Source organism: Atractosteus spatula, chromosome 6 (genome assembly GCF_055471065.1).
Source record: "Atractosteus spatula isolate fAtrSpa1 chromosome 6, fAtrSpa1.hap1, whole genome shotgun sequence".
Classification (NCBI taxonomy): Eukaryota; Metazoa; Chordata; class Actinopteri; order Semionotiformes; family Lepisosteidae; genus Atractosteus; species Atractosteus spatula.
The window spans coordinates 55,031,417-55,047,443 of NC_142711.1; the positions used below are offsets into that span (position 1 = coordinate 55,031,417).

At 36.4% G+C, this 16,027-nt stretch overlaps 1 protein-coding gene across 1 annotated transcript in view; it reads right to left on the reverse strand.

The window, feature by feature from the left end:
• adcy8 (adenylate cyclase 8 (brain)) overlaps positions 1-13,841 on the reverse strand; it is an 81,565-nt gene extending 67,724 nt beyond the window's left edge. Inside the window, exon 1 of the mRNA XM_088918481.1 lies at positions 12,246-13,841. Within this exon, the coding sequence (XP_088774607.1) occupies positions 12,246-13,115 (870 nt within the window). The 5' untranslated portion in view covers positions 13,116-13,841. The remainder of the gene's footprint in view (positions 1-12,245) is intronic.
• Between the last annotated feature and the right edge of the window lie 2,186 nt (positions 13,842-16,027).

A 16,027-nucleotide genomic window follows, 5' to 3' on the forward strand; every position in this document is an offset into this window, starting at 1 on the left:
ACAATTCTTTGGGCATTAATATTTTAACTCAAATGCACAGTATCAGTTACACTCCTTATTTGGAGTTTGCTGATCTTTTCAAACACAAAAGTCATGGTAGCAACTATGGAGCATCATAAGAGGCTGTTTCTAAGTCAGTATGCTTTTACAACCTGTACGGTATATGTTCCCGTTAACTCTAACTATAATATATTAGATTTTTTTATTTGATTGCACAAGCTGTATAACAACTACAATTAAAATGTTTTTCAAACAAAACTAGCAAATAACTTTCCATGTTTTCCATGTATTTACTTTGCATTTGTTATGAAGTATAGAAATAATCATAAATGTTCTTTTGTATATACTATGCTATACATGGAAACTGTACAAAAACATTACTTGCCACAAATTATTTCAATGTCTGTTAAAATATGAACATAAGAAAGATTACAGACAAAAGGAGGCCATCCAGCCTCCTCAATTAGTCTGGATTTTAGTAGTGAACATAAGGATCTCATCTATCTTTTTTTCTTGAAAGTAGCCACATGAAAATATACTGTATTTGGGTAGATCTTTCCATAACTCTTTGTGGGAAACACCTCATGTTCTAGGTTTTAAAATGTTATGAGCAGAGTGAATCACAGAGTCAGATTTTTTAACGTACATTTTCACAGAAATATTCATGTTAATGTATTTTCACTATAATCACCATGGGAGACCTTTAAAATGTGGCATGAACCATGTTTCATAATATTATTCCAATTACTCTAGGATTTCTTTTCTAAGTTATAATATACTGCCCCCATGGTTGAGTCTGAAGAAATGCCCTGGGTTGATTTTGAGGCTTTTGAATACTTGTGTCAGGACCCCTGTAGATCTCACTGTTGAAATTGAAATAAATCTGTGTTTTTATTATGTCAGTGTAAGACATTCTTTTAGGCCCAGGAAAGTATCTGATCTTTCATCTTTCATTGACTGACAGCGATACCTATTTTTTTTGTAAATTGGTGAACTAAATTGTATATGATATTCTAAATGAGTGCTTACTATTACTGAAATATTGTTCACTTTTAACACTACATCCCTTAAAAAGCAATGCTTAATTATATAACCTAACACTGCATTTTTTTAAATCTCCAAGGGAGAATAATGATCCTTCAACAGACACAAGAAAGGTTTTACTTCATAGCCATCGTCTTAAAATTCAGCATCTCCCTTACACTGTATATTTTGTCTTTTTAAATTTGCTTTATACCTTCTACGGTGTATTCTTATTAACCTATTTTACTAATTGTCAATTCACCTATTTGCTAACTTAACAAGAATCTAGATCACCCGTATAAATTAAAAAAGCAGTGGTCCTAACACAGATCTCTGTGGTACTAATGACATTAATGACAAATCCCATCTGAGAATTCACCCTTTATCTATTTACACTCTGTTTTCTGACCATTAACAAGTTTTGATACCAAAAACATGCTTCACTTTGAATGCTTACTACATACTGTATGAGAATTGATATTATATGAGGAAATCAACATTATTTTTTTCTGAAAAGTTTACATGTACTGTATTATATCATATTCTTTTATTCCTTAATACCCATTACTGATGTTCCTTTTGTAAAGAGAAACGTACAAGTAGCTTAGGTAGCTTAATCAAGGCCCGCCTTTCTCAATAATTTTCCCCTAGATCAATGTCCTATTGCCAGATGGATCTAGCTTATTTTTAATCAATGTTTCGTTTCCATAACCTTATATGTAATAGATGTAATAAATAAAGATTGATTAATCTCTAATTACTTGATGTTGTCTCCATTTTTATGGAAGGGGTGCTGCATTTATGCAGTTAATGGAAAATTATTTTGCATACGTGCTGAAAGACCTTTGTTATACTCTATGCCTATGAATTTGCTGTCATAATAATAGTAGTGATACACAAAGTTTTTGACAAAGAGCTTATGGAGTGAGAAATACGATGAAATTTTACTTAGCGTATTGTTGTCCAGTTTTGAGGTTGAAGATAAGTTGAAAAAATATTTTTGCAGTTTTTTCTTAAATCAAATATGAATAAACTGAGAAAAATACTTGGGGTATAATGGACTGTACTTGATTTTAAGAGCCATAAATTTATCACAAAAGAGTCAAAAGTATTACATATATGCCAGATTACAGTATATACAGTATGGCATAATATGTCAGATTTTTAGAAAATATGACAAATTATAGAATTTGTGCAAATTTGATTTCTTTAACATTAAGTTGGTGTTCGGTAAAACCACCAGCAACTGCAATGCTTAAAATTGCATTGATTCATTAAGAACTTTTGTTAAGAAATTCTGCAGATCAGCAAACCTTAAATAAGGAAATCAAGAAAAAAATATTAATCCCTAACACTGGCTTGGCAAGAAGGAGATATTGTCTTCAGTAATGTAATGTAGGATAAAACAAGAGACATATGTGATTTCCAACTGATATGATAAATAATGACTTTTCCAGTCTTTTACAGTATGTTACAGAATTTGGTCATAGAGAAGCAGACTGGAACATAGATACTATAGCTCTAATGCTTGGAAACTCACAATCTGGAGTAGTCTAAAAAACTACATGTCACCTGTCATAATTTATTCAGAAAACTGTCACAAAGCTGAAACAATGCTTTAATTACTGATGTGACGCAATACTTACACTGTATGTGTACAGTATATTTGAGCTCTTCTCATCTACATATTCTCTTATTACTGTACATCGCAAGGTTGGTACTTTCAATGCTGATAAAATTTGCAGACAAATTTCTGTATCATTTGCTTTACATGAAAATAATAATGGTTAAGTCAATAAGGTAGAGGTATAGAGGAAATAAGTAGAAAATGTCATCCAGTTCACAAGTAAAGTAATACAGAGCTTTACAAATAAAGTAACATTGAAAGCTGTAGGTCAGAGTAGCTTTACTTAATTTTTTGGCTATTTTCTGTGACAAATAGCAATGTCACTGAATGAGAACAGGAAGGAAAGATGTGAATTCACAAGTCTTGTCTTTATGTTGAACCAAGGCCAGGATGATTAATTGTGTAACTGACCAAATCAACTCCTACTTTAAAGTCAACAGAGAGGTGAATCCACAGTGCATGAAAGGAAACTGACATGTTATTTTCAGATTGCAAATAAAGGTTTTTTGTATAGTATATGAAAACATATTATTATAATACATAAAGTATACACAGTAAATAAATAACTATTTAATCTTAGAGTAAACGCTAAGCCACAGGGAGCATGTAAGCAGAGTCTTGATGTGTTATTTATATTATAACGTTATTAATAACCAAGATGGCCAGATTCACCCCTTTCATCTGTTATCTTTCTTGTAAACTGGCTGTACTTCATTCATACTAAAGATCTGGTTGGATCAAGATGCAAACACTTGCCATTTATACCTTTAATTCCTAGAGTTGTGGCTCAAGATCTTTCTACAATTACAATAAATGAGGAGAAATTTTAAGTCCTAAATTTCTGTTTTTAACAGTCTTATAAATTGAACAAATTCAAATCCAGATCTTCTAACACTCTGACAAATAACAAAGCAAAATGGGAACACATGCTCTGAAATGACACTGTTTGTACACTGTTCTCTGACAAGATATGTAATCAAAGGAGAGGAAAGTGCATGCGAAATGTATGTATAATCTAATTTAATCCTGACCCTTTGTAGAAGTCTCTGTGACGTGAAGAAGATATAAATAGGTCTTTGGAGGTAATCCAATCTAAAATAACAATCACTTTAGCCCTCATGTCAGATTTAGAAGTGCTACATGAAATGGATCTGTTGCATATGAATTGTAAGAATATGCAGCCGAGTCATTTGCTCATTGATAATCAGAAATGAACTAAGAAGTCTGATCCCACTGTAGTTTCAGTATGGCAGTGTCTGACATTTCTAAAACAATCAGCCTATATTTGGACAGGGGACTGAGTAAAAGTTTGGCAACATTTGGCTACCAAGCTCTTGCCTGATTAGTGCAGGGAAGACACGAAAATGTGTATCAAAGTACTGTACAATAATTTTTGTTTTCACTATGTTTTCATATTATCTCAAATTTGTTTCATTATTTAGTGTGTTTATTAATTACATAATTACATCCATGTAGTATAAAATGTACAGTAAGCATCTAGTCAAAACGTTAACTAGAAGGCAATGTCTTTCTCTATTCCATTGTTTGCTTGAAATCTGCTGCTGTATGTTAGGGTCAAACTGGAGCCAAAATCTTCAGAACTAAATATGGAAGTGTAAATTAAAATAGTTCAGGATACACTGCAGCACATTTCATAGTTTATTGAATACAAAACGTTCTAATTGCCATCCATATTGGTCATTGCCAATATTTGATATCAATATTTTCAATGTCATCGCTAAATACAGTACAGTACATGTACAGGGCAATTACAGTCAACATGAATGCCTACAGTATCTGTGAAACATGCGCCATGGAGCCACCCACTTATTCTCACACTACAAACCTCACAGGCAACAGAGAATGCAGCTCTTGTTGATAATGGTACAATTTTACAGGCAAAAAGTAAGCTCTAGTGTGCAGTAAGGAAAGGACATTGTGGGCAATTTAAAATTACCCAACACTGGTTTATGTGAGCCTATTGCATGCCGGCACATGTGGAAAACATTCACAATTAACTGGTTCATTGTCTAGTCATAGTTATTGGTTGCAAGAATCTGATCCAGCCATTTCTCGAACTGAACCAGGGTTTCAAAAATTTGGCAAGGTAGCTTGCTTCACATTCCCACAACAGTTTATCAGAAGTGTGTACATCTAAATTCCATATTTGGCGGAAAGACCTAATATAGTGAAGAAATGAATTAACTTTAATCCCTAGACAGGTTTTTCCTCCAGGGCAAGGTAAGTGAGGGACAGAGGATGTCTGCCTCTGTGCTTATCTGTCTAGCATGCTTTGCAATCATAGCACACACAACAGAGAATGATTAAAACGAATGAGGTCCACTGGAAATGACGAGCATAATTCAAGCAAAAGGCCCTTTGGTTATAAAAGGAAAATCAAGTCAGGTGACCAGAGCACGAACGAGGAGTGCACACTCTGAGGTGTTCTAAGAAAAGAAGCAGACAACGGGAACCTTCAGGGAAATCACATCAGATTTCCTGAGAAAAACAAAAGATGAAAGAGAAGCACAAAAATGCAGGATAGCCATCATCTCGGCAGCACTGTATTCCCAAATGTACTCATAAACATCTGCAATCACAGACAAGACCAAAGAACCCAAGAAAGAAGAAGAAAAAGAACATATTCTGCAAGAAATGTATTCAGAGGCAGATTAAAAGCCGTTTCTATATTTTCCAGCCACGCTCAGTGCAGATTACAAAACAATGAAGAACACATTGTACGGAAGATTGGAGATTCACACCTACCTTGCAACAAGCATCTCAAAGCACCAAAGAATCACCCACACACTTTTTACAAAAAAACCCTAGGAGTACAGAGAACAGAGTCTTACTGCGGTATCAAAGCCATGACAGGATGAACATTTCAGCAACAATAATTACTTCTTGATTTCTTGGTGATTTATTACTTTTATTGATCTGTTCAGCTATTCAATAAAGAAAAACCAACTTGTTGGAATCTTTTGGCATGGCATAGTTACTGTATGCAGCGCTCCAATAAAGTTCTGTGAAGACTACTTCACCCGTTCTGAAGAGGACTGTATAAGCTACAAACATGAAACTTTGTTATATACTGTAAGTTGTATAAGCTATTATACACAGTCAGATCTTAAACACTACGCAAGACTGGACCTTTTCAGCAGTCAGATGAGGGACCACCAAGAAAAATCAGATCATTGTTCCAAGTGATGTCAGAGGACCAGTAAGTGGTGCTCTTTGCTGGGGATTAGAATTTCTAAATCAATGTACAGTACCAATACGGTGCATTGAAACACCGTTCTATAGAGGTGCCATCCTTTTGATGAAACATTAAACTATAATGAAGTACTGTAGGTCCACTCCTGCATATAAAAATATTAGGATATTTGGATGGAAGTCTAATTTATAGTGTACTAGAAATGTTGTACTTTACATATAGTATATACATATATACTGTAGAATGTAAGGAATTATAGTGCTAGTGTTTCCAGGATTCAGCCCTAGGGACCCCTCTACAACTTCCCGCAAAGCCAGAGTGTGATCTCTTAAGCAAAATGCCATACAATGCAGAGAGATAAGCTCCAAAAGTGTTTATAGAAAGATTTATTCAAAATCTGAAGAGTTTGTGGTAATTATCATTTTTTATACTGGCCAGAATATTTGGCTGCCACTGCATCAGAGCCAAATCTACACTTGAGTTTTCCACACCTGGCAAATGTACAATAGCTCTCCATAAGTCCTAACTGAAATACAGAGCTTTTATTAACAACCAGCGTTTACTTCACTTTCCATTTACTCCATACTTACGTACTGTATTAAGAGAAGGGCACAAAGTTAATATTTTTAAATTAAAATAAAGAACAAGATAATGTGACATTGAAAGGAAGCTTATCTCTCGTGGTCTAGTCATTCTTCACAATAGAACAAGGATCTTCAATATCATTAATGTTTATTTACATTTTACCATGGAGATATGAGTAATGGGGGATATTTAAATAAGATATCAAAATAGAAAGCACTAGGTTAGCATGTTGACACAACTAGAGTGCTCCTTACCTCTAAAGACACAGAGAGTTGATGATACCTTTTTAATTATTTAATGGTGTTTGTTTTTTAATAAATTATTTTTACTTACAGAAATGCATACTCTTAAAACAGAATTCAACGCTCAAATCTGAGCTACAACAGAAACGCTAATTAAGGAATTGCGCGGGAATTACGAGACTAGAAAACAGCACCAGCCTCTCTCCAATTGAAGAAAAAACACACACAATTGTATGTTACAATACAATGTCTCATTCCTACTGATTACTACAGTACAGTATATACTTGTTACTGTATATCAGGGCCTTACATAACAGAATTCTGAAGATCCGCTCTGATCCGTTTTGAAAATAGTAAATTTCTTGAGTCTGACAGTATTTTATGATTGCATTGTGCAATGTATTCTGTGGAATCTGACCTAAAGTGTTTGTATCCTGCTTGGGTGCAGAAAAGGCTTTGAATTGCCAACATTGGATTATTGATGGGAAGATCTAGAGCAATTAGGCTTGGCCATGGATTAATTAAAATGATTAAAGCCATCTATAGCACCCGCTGTAACATGGATCCTGACTGAGAGTCAAAATACCTGGCATTTTCCTTTTCTGTTTTTGTTCTATAATTGAAAGGATATGGAAAGGATCACAGGATAAGGTTGTCGGGGGAGATACAATGCTTTCTCTTATTTACATCAACGGTCCTCATTTCATATTTGGATTATGACTTCCTGCTGTAGATCTCATAGATCTTGAATTTAATAAATCAACTTTACAAAAAACAAAATTCAGTGAAAAATCTACAATATGTGTGTCTGCACTCCCATACACCATTTTGACAGACTGGAACACAAGTGGTTTCCCTAAGCAGGTGTATTCAGCTTCTGTAATAGTTCTCCTAACTACTGTAATTTTGTTTAAATTTTCCTATATCTGTATACAGTAGGTGGTCAGTAGTTTTTTTTAAACAGTTTTTAGGATCGCAACATAATATTCTTCTCTGCATAGATACTACTTTATTAATTGAATTCACTCTGTGATCTCTAAAAATACATACAAAGAAGTAAACAGTCATGTACTATACACATCTCATTGCTTCTCTGCATCCTGAATCCCTTGGTAGTTTGTCTCTAAGCAGTATGCCATTACAGAGTAAATTACTTACCTGGTTAGACTGTAGCTCTTTAGACTGTACCTCATGGTGACAGGTAGAGAAACATAACAGCTCCATATACTCCGCACGCTATCCTTTTTATAGTATACCAGACAAGGATTAATCAAACATACAGCTGCATATGCATACAATTCCTAATGGAAACAAACTATTTTAGTGAAAGTTATTTCACACAGCCAGAATGAAATAAATACGCTTTACTGAACAGTATTCAATCTTTTGTGTTTCCAGTTTGATTCATTAGGGGCATTTGTACTCTGAGAAGCGTATTCAATAGGTTTGGGCTTTTGTCTACATTCCAGGACCTTGAACAGACGTATGCTCTCCTTTACTTCAACACCTCAAGTTCAGTATATTATGCTGTACACTCCCTTTATCTGCATGGTTGATTATTGACTCTTGTGAAAATTTCATAGCTGTTTTGAAATTGTGGCTCAGCAAATGTAGCTCTCAAATCAAAATAAAAATGTGATTTAATCAAAAGCAGTTTCAGATTGTTCTAAACCCAGAACATCTGGTTAACACTGTTTCAAACATTTGATAGGGCATGGATATATTTTGTGGTTTGCTAGATTATGGGCCCTTGTATCTTCTAGACTCTTCTGGAATTCAGTCCAGAAGATACACAGAACTATAACCTAACAAATGCTAAGCGTTAGTGTGAAATAAACCATAACCCAAGCCTATTGGATGATGTGTCTTCTCTCTTGTGCTAAATCTCACATACTGTACTCAACAAGTCTTGATGCACAAGATTTTTTGTATATGCTGCTTAGAGATTGGTTATGATTAATAATTATATTTATTTGTGGAATTATTATTTTTGCTTATGTTTAAAATAAAGTTCACTCTTTCCATGGCAGTCTTTATAAAAGTGGAAAGAATTTTACTTTGAAAATTCAAATCAGCTTCCTGCTATAGTTGTTATGGACCACTTTGGCTTTTTGTTTTAATACAAGCTGCCTATCCTCAGTGACAATCTCGTAAATATATCTGTCCAAGATTTAACATTATAGAAATATAGACATACAGTACATTGACTGAAAACAGACAGAGATTAAGAATGCTCTATCTATTTTATCATAACTTCTCTGTGTCATTTAACAACCTATCCAATGCAGCTCAAGATCTGGATATTAATAATGCAGTGGAAATTCTATGCTTTCATTGAAAAATTTGCTGATTTGAGAACTTCATCCCATACATATGGGAATATTTATAAGAAAAATATGTAGCTCATTACTCAATAAAGGTATAGTGAATGCAAAGAACACTTCTTAATGTGCTGCCATTTAATCTCACGGATGGACTGGCAATTATTATGAAGACTCAGATTAGTAGTAAAATCTTTCCTAAGGTTATCATTATCGAAATCAAACTTTAAATTACTCCAGCTACAGACAATCCAGTATCCCAAATACAAACACCAAAATAAACACATAAACATAAGATGCATTTTTTTCTTTGACTAATTTACAAGTAAACGCATTTCATAAGGCAGTGTGTTTTTTTAAAAGGCCATACACCCCCATACAATGATATTTCATCCATCCATTTTCTAATTGCTTTAACTCAGGCTCACGGGGGATGTCAGCCCATCACAGGGCACACACAGACACAGACACAGGTGCGCACACACTCACACCAGGGCCAATTTTCCCAGAAACCAATTAACCTACCAGTATGTCTTTGAACTACAGGGGGAAACCAGAGCAAGCAGAAGAAGCCCATGGGGGAAACACAGGGAGAGAATGTAAACTCCATGCAGATAGCACCCCAGGTCCAGAACTGAACCTAGTGCTATTATGCAGCAATGCTAAGGACAGTGTCACAATCCACCCTCAACTATGTCACATTTTGTTGGATTACAAATGATGTAAACCCATTTTCTAAAGCAAATATTTTTAATCAAAACTTGAGTGTCAACTGAACACATTTATGAGTGAAAGACAGTAACAGCTTCAAAGTTAAGTGTATACGTATTACTGCAGCAAACCTAAATGAGTTCTGGTACACAAAATTATTTTGACAAGTCACACAATTAGACGAATGGCCTCTGTGTGCAGTAACAATGGTTCACGTTATTTCACAACAAATACAGTCCACATGTCTCTATAAGATCCTTCCATCGGGTAGTGCATTCCTAGAAAAAATTCAACCAGGAAGACCAGTGAGCTTTCAAAACAACTCAGGGGAAAAACGTTTTAGGAAGGTACAGATAAGGAGAAGGCTAAAAAAATTTCAAAGAAATAACATGTCTTTGAGCACTTTGGTGAAGTTGAACATTAAGAAATGGAAAACATATTATATCCACCAGACACTGCCTAGATCTTCTGCCCCTTCAAACTGAGCAGTGTTCAGAGTTCAATGGTGAAAGGAGAAAATGTCCCTGAGTCAATAATATCCTGGTTACAGCACCAAGTCTGCCTGTATGGCAGACTGTCAAACCCAGGTCAAATCCAACATGGAATTCGTAACAAAGCATTTAAGGAATACTGCAAACATGTCTCAAAAGGTTTAATGGTCAGATGAGACCTATTTGAACATTTTTGGCACAAACCCAAAACGTCTCCCAATCACCTTCATTCCTAATGTAAAGTGTAGTGGTGGCAGCATTATTTCTATGGGGCTATTTTTGATTAGTAGAGACTGAGAAGCTTTTCAAAACTGAGATTAAATGGATGGAGCAGATCACAGGCACATCTTGGAGGAAAACCTACTGTATAAGGGGTATACAATTTCATTTTTTCACCATTTTCACCTTTAAGCAGGACACAATGAGCATGGTCAAAGTTACACTACAGTGGATCAACAGGATGGTATATGCCACAGCTTCTTTCTCCTAACCCCAACCTCATAACAAATCCGTCTAACAGTCTAAACGTTAACAGCCTCGCATGGCTAATCCCTGTTAAGACTATGATTTATCTCATCCTCTCTCGCTCTTCGATTTAGTCACCGGAAAGGGGACCCGACTTTTCTCGCGCATAATCAGCCGACTGTTCCTTTTTCTGATTTCACAGGATACTTGTTTCATACAGTACCTTATATACAGCATATAACTTTTGGGGGAGTTATACATACAACCCGTGAGCGATTATATCAAAATGTCATCCTTTTTTATAAGATGTAATTTATTATCGCACTAACCGCGCCACACTCTTCAACGAAATCATCACATTTGCAGGTTACAATATCTAGCTGTGGCTAGATTACTAGTGCATACTGATTGCTTTTATTGTGAACTACTTATTAAGAGTATTGTTTCTGTCAGCGGTATTATTTCAATCATAGTGACAGTATGAAATTAAAGCAGTTTTCAATGTTTTACTCTGCATTTATCATACTGCCAAACCTAAAAAATGATGGTGGTATAATATTGATTTGAAGCAGATTCCGACCGCCTTCGTGTTTTTTTCCAACATGATAAATAACCAGCGACAGACATAGGTTTTGTTTAGCTTCAATTTTTAGCTGGTGTCCCAAGGGTAGGACAGCCAAATAAACACCCTTGAATTACAGTACAACACATTTTCCGATTCACTTCAACACGATGTACTGTTATTTCTTGAAAATGTAGCGCTAGAGGGAGCTAATGTTTTTCCTCTTTACTGCAAAAGTACATTTCAGCACCCATTAGACGGACAGCTCTCTTGGATTGCTTGGAGGTTTATATTAATACCAAGAATTATTAGTGCGAGTATAAAAAAATACGACAATGCATATAAACTGATCGAATATCTAATAATTTACAATATTATAGTTTATTTAGTTGGTCCCCCAAAAATCATTGCAATTGTCATTCCAGATGGTAAAAATAATATCCCTATGACTAATAATATAAATATTAGCACTGAATGTGTATGTTATAGTCAATTGTGTGTAGCATTAGTAGACCACTACCATTTATTATTAAAACAATACTTAAGTCATGTATAATAAAGTTTCAATTTGGGGCATGTACATTTTGTTGTAGTCTTGTTTCTTTAACGTGACTTTAAAAATAATAATCCAGGTAGTTTATAGATAACATGACTTTGTTTAATTCTTTATATAAAGACAAGGCGCTTCTAAGAAATCACTTCGCGTTACTTAGGAATGGAAGAAAAAAATGGACTGCGAGCACAGTGATAACACGCTACCACCTTAAAAATAACAGTTAAAATTATAATAATAACAACAAAACTCTAATAATCCCTTTCAAGTGACTGCCAGGAATTCCCTACTGTTTATTGTGGAAAGGTGGGTGTGAATTTTAGTGCATTTAGTGTGAACTTTCTTTTTTTCCCCACAGTTGGGCACAAGTATCCCTCTGCTTATGCAATAAATTTCCCGTTAAGGCTGCAGGGCAAAGAAGGAGCGAATCGCTACCTACGTGAAGACGTACCTGATTTGTTGATATTTGTGCATTTTTAGGGATAACCAGTTGCACAACAATATGAAGAGCTGATGTGACAAATCCAGCTAGAATAGCCCACGTCAGTGGCAATGGAAGCATACTGTAAGTCGCAAACAGGGTGAAGAGTACGTAGCCGATACCATCTCCAAGTAGTCCGTAACCTAGCCCCGCCGCCAGAATCTGAGTGGCCATGGCTACCCAAGTCACCACGCCGCTGTATTGCAAATAGCTGTGGGAGGTTGTATCTTTCCTAACCACTACTAAGGCACAGATCACCACCTCAATGCCAGTAAAGAAGCCCAGAAGTATGCCTTTTATAGGGTCCATTGGTGCAGTCGCCAACGTCAAGTGCAGAACCAAAAGGGTTAACTTTGTTAAAACGTCCAAAATGTTCATCACCACCACGGACTTGCGCCTCTGCCCCAAAAAGTAACGTTGGTAAAGACGCTCAAGGTCCCTTGATTTGAAAGAGTTTCTCAAAGTTGGAAAGATGACGCCTCTGTACGTGTATCCCCAGTTAAGGAAGAAATCAGAATTGCTCGGGGCACAATCTATCTGGAGGAATCCCAAATCACTGCTAGCCCTCTCGGGGAACACTTTGGTCCCGCCATTATTGTGCCTGTCGCCTGCTGATATCTTGCTTGTCGATTGTTTTCTAATGCTTTGGCTGTAAGACTCATCCGAAGCGATAGTTTTTGCGCTACTTTGCTCGTGTATGAAACGTTGCTCGGTGATGTGTCTCACAGCATTTTGCCAGAGGAGTCTTTTCGGTCTGGTGTTGCTGTTGCTGGTTGGGGTTTTGTTAATGGTATAGAGTTCGTCGCTTGCACTGGAACACCTGACTTCAGATAATTCCATTGTTTGCAGTGGCCTCCGTTATTTTCTGTTTTACACGTCAACAAAACAAACGAATAGGCGTGTGAAGCTTTTTACTTCCCATTCCGAAACCTGGGACAAGTAGATCCTGGCGTACGTGGCTCACGGACTTTCATAAAACGGGCATCTGAGGTTATAAATCTGAAGAGCATTGCCTTCAAAAGATTTAGCTTGGAGTTTTGGCAAGGTGCAAAGTATTTTTTTTTCGAGACACACCCATGTGTCCCATGATAAAGACAAAAATATCTCGCTTAGTATCGATTACAAAGCCAGGTTGTTCAAGTCCGGTAACCATGTGCCGAGTCTGTAATCCTTAAAAGCAGATTTAAGATATAAGATACAGCCACGAAACTTAAAAAAACATATCTTACCCAAGGTAATACATGTATCACACAAAACACATTCAAGATTAACTTTGAAAACGAACTGAATATAAAATTAGTCCACGAAAAGTTCAAGTTCATTGCATATCAGAATAAAGGTTATATGAGTCAGCTTCGTTAATTTCAACAAGATGTTTTTATGAATATTCCGTGTAAGGGCGCACAAAAGCGCTGTCGTCTTCTAAACGGATAACAAAAAACTCTTCGCATTTTATGGATTTCCCAGTTTGCAGCTATTTCGAGAGCACTTATTTAAAAACATGAACCAGCCTCTCTCGAGAAAGCAACGTCCTTACATTTTGGAGAAACAGATCATTCTAGCCCAGTCTGTAGACAGAAAGACAAAGGAAATAAACCCCATTCTGATTTGCCGGGACGTCAGACTTGGAGGTTAGAATCTTCCACTTGAGAAGAACACAGACGGTTCCGTTTCGTCTTGTCATTACACACACACACAAAGATTCGACTTTGATGAGTCAGATTCGTGTCTTTACCAGAAGTAAGACTGGGTTGCTTGATAAAACACCCACCACCTCATTTTGATCGAAAGGTGAGGTGTACAACACCAGTTCCATGTGCAGGTGGCCAAATGCCAGACGCAGCTTCAGCTTCACGACCCAGGACAGTGTTAACACAGGCAGCGCTCAGTTCCCTTTCCAACCGAATCAGCGCTCTTCAAGTGAACAAAATAAAAATGAAGAAATGAAAAAAAAAATCAGCCAACGGTAATCACTTAGCGAAGAATCCTTCTCTGGCCGACTTGGATTCCTTTCTTTCAGCTTGTATGCATGAGAATCGGGGGGTGCCGTGTTTCCTCTTCTGGCTAGAATTAGTGTTGATAGCATTAGCGCTGAGTATAGAGTGGATTAGAGGAGTAAAGTCCTGGTCAGAGGAGGTAGGGCTAACAGTGTCAGCTGGGTCCATGTGACGTCACCCAATCACACTCTTTTGAAACATTTTCTTGTTATTGGTGCAACTAACAAAGAGAGGAGCGAATAATTTAGCGCGGCGGAGAGTACAAGCCAAATGTCCGAGGCGAGACGAAACGGCTGAGCTGCCTTTCAGGAAGAAGCTCAGAGGGCAAACTTATTATTTTTTTTGTGCCTTTTGCCGTTAATAGTTTTAGGTTAATTTTACTCAACAGCATCTGAAAGTTTATGCTGAAAAGAATGGGACGTATGGTGTCATAAAGAAAGCAATACTATTTCTTAATTGTATGTCCTTGAATTAAATGGGTTTGCATAATAACGATTGTTTATTCTTAAAAAACAATCGTGTTGTAGAAGGTTACGGTTTGGACGTACTGTATACTGTGCAGTCTGAAGTCACAGCGCTTTTGCTTTTTACCGTAGGGCTCAACAACAACAACAATAAGTATACTCACGTCAACAACAAGCTAGAGACTCAAAAAACAACGTATTTTCTTTATTTGGTTCAGTTAACATTTTAGAAGAGATCCCGGTCGTGCTTGCAGTGGTGGAGATTTGAAAGAGAATGCCCTGAATCATGACTCATCACACGTTCCCTGCCTCAGTGAACTGAGCGCTCACCTCCCCCTTTTATTTCTTTTAATGGATGAAAGAGTTGTTTTGGGTGATTTAACTTTTTCTTTACTGGAGAATCTGAATTATTCAAATGCTCATACAAGTGCTTTTCCATTTCTTTCCCCAGTAAGAGCAGGGATCTTTTTCATTTTTCATTGACTGCTTTGATTAGATTACACATACAAAATTGTACATCTTAAGAACTGATTCGATGTGACTTCAATCTTCCGTGTTTCTTAAGAAACTCATGTCACACTCCTGTTGTATTGTCGTAGGTTTGTCCCTCTTTTCTGAGGATTTTGTTCTTTCTCTTGACTAAACTGTGAGTTTATTCCTCCTGTACTCCGAATAAGTACCTCAGTGTAATACTTAGTAGTGATTTGTTTCAGCAACTATGATGCAATCAATAACTGAACCAAAATTCCTCTGACACAATCTGAAGATAACAGATGCCTGACGTTATTCTATTGTTCAATATTTCTACAGTCCCACTGACCATCTTAAGCATAAGGCCAAATACACGCATTCTTCCTCCTCATCCTCTCCGAACCTCTGTAAACTAAATGCAGACTGTCTGTGACTTAATCACGTACTGTATGTGCAAGTGAGGTACCTTTCTGCTCACTATAGCTCACTTGCTATAGTACAAGTCAAAACAGCAATGAGGGAATACATAGAATACATAGTTTGGAAGCCATTTAGGCAGATAAGGTAGAAATCCATATCCTTCACTGGATTGTCAGTTATATGTGAGTTAATGCTTTGTAGGGAGTTTCTGTCTTTGTCCTTTCTTGCTCTTTTAGAATGATGAAAAGGATAAAGTATCATGGTTCATTTCTGATATCTGTATCCAAAAGATCCATCCATTATCAGAAAGCCACAGGGCACCAGCACAGGAAGGACATGATACCAGTCCACAGGAGGGAGTACTGTATATTTCAGAATTGCAAGAATTGCAAGAACACAG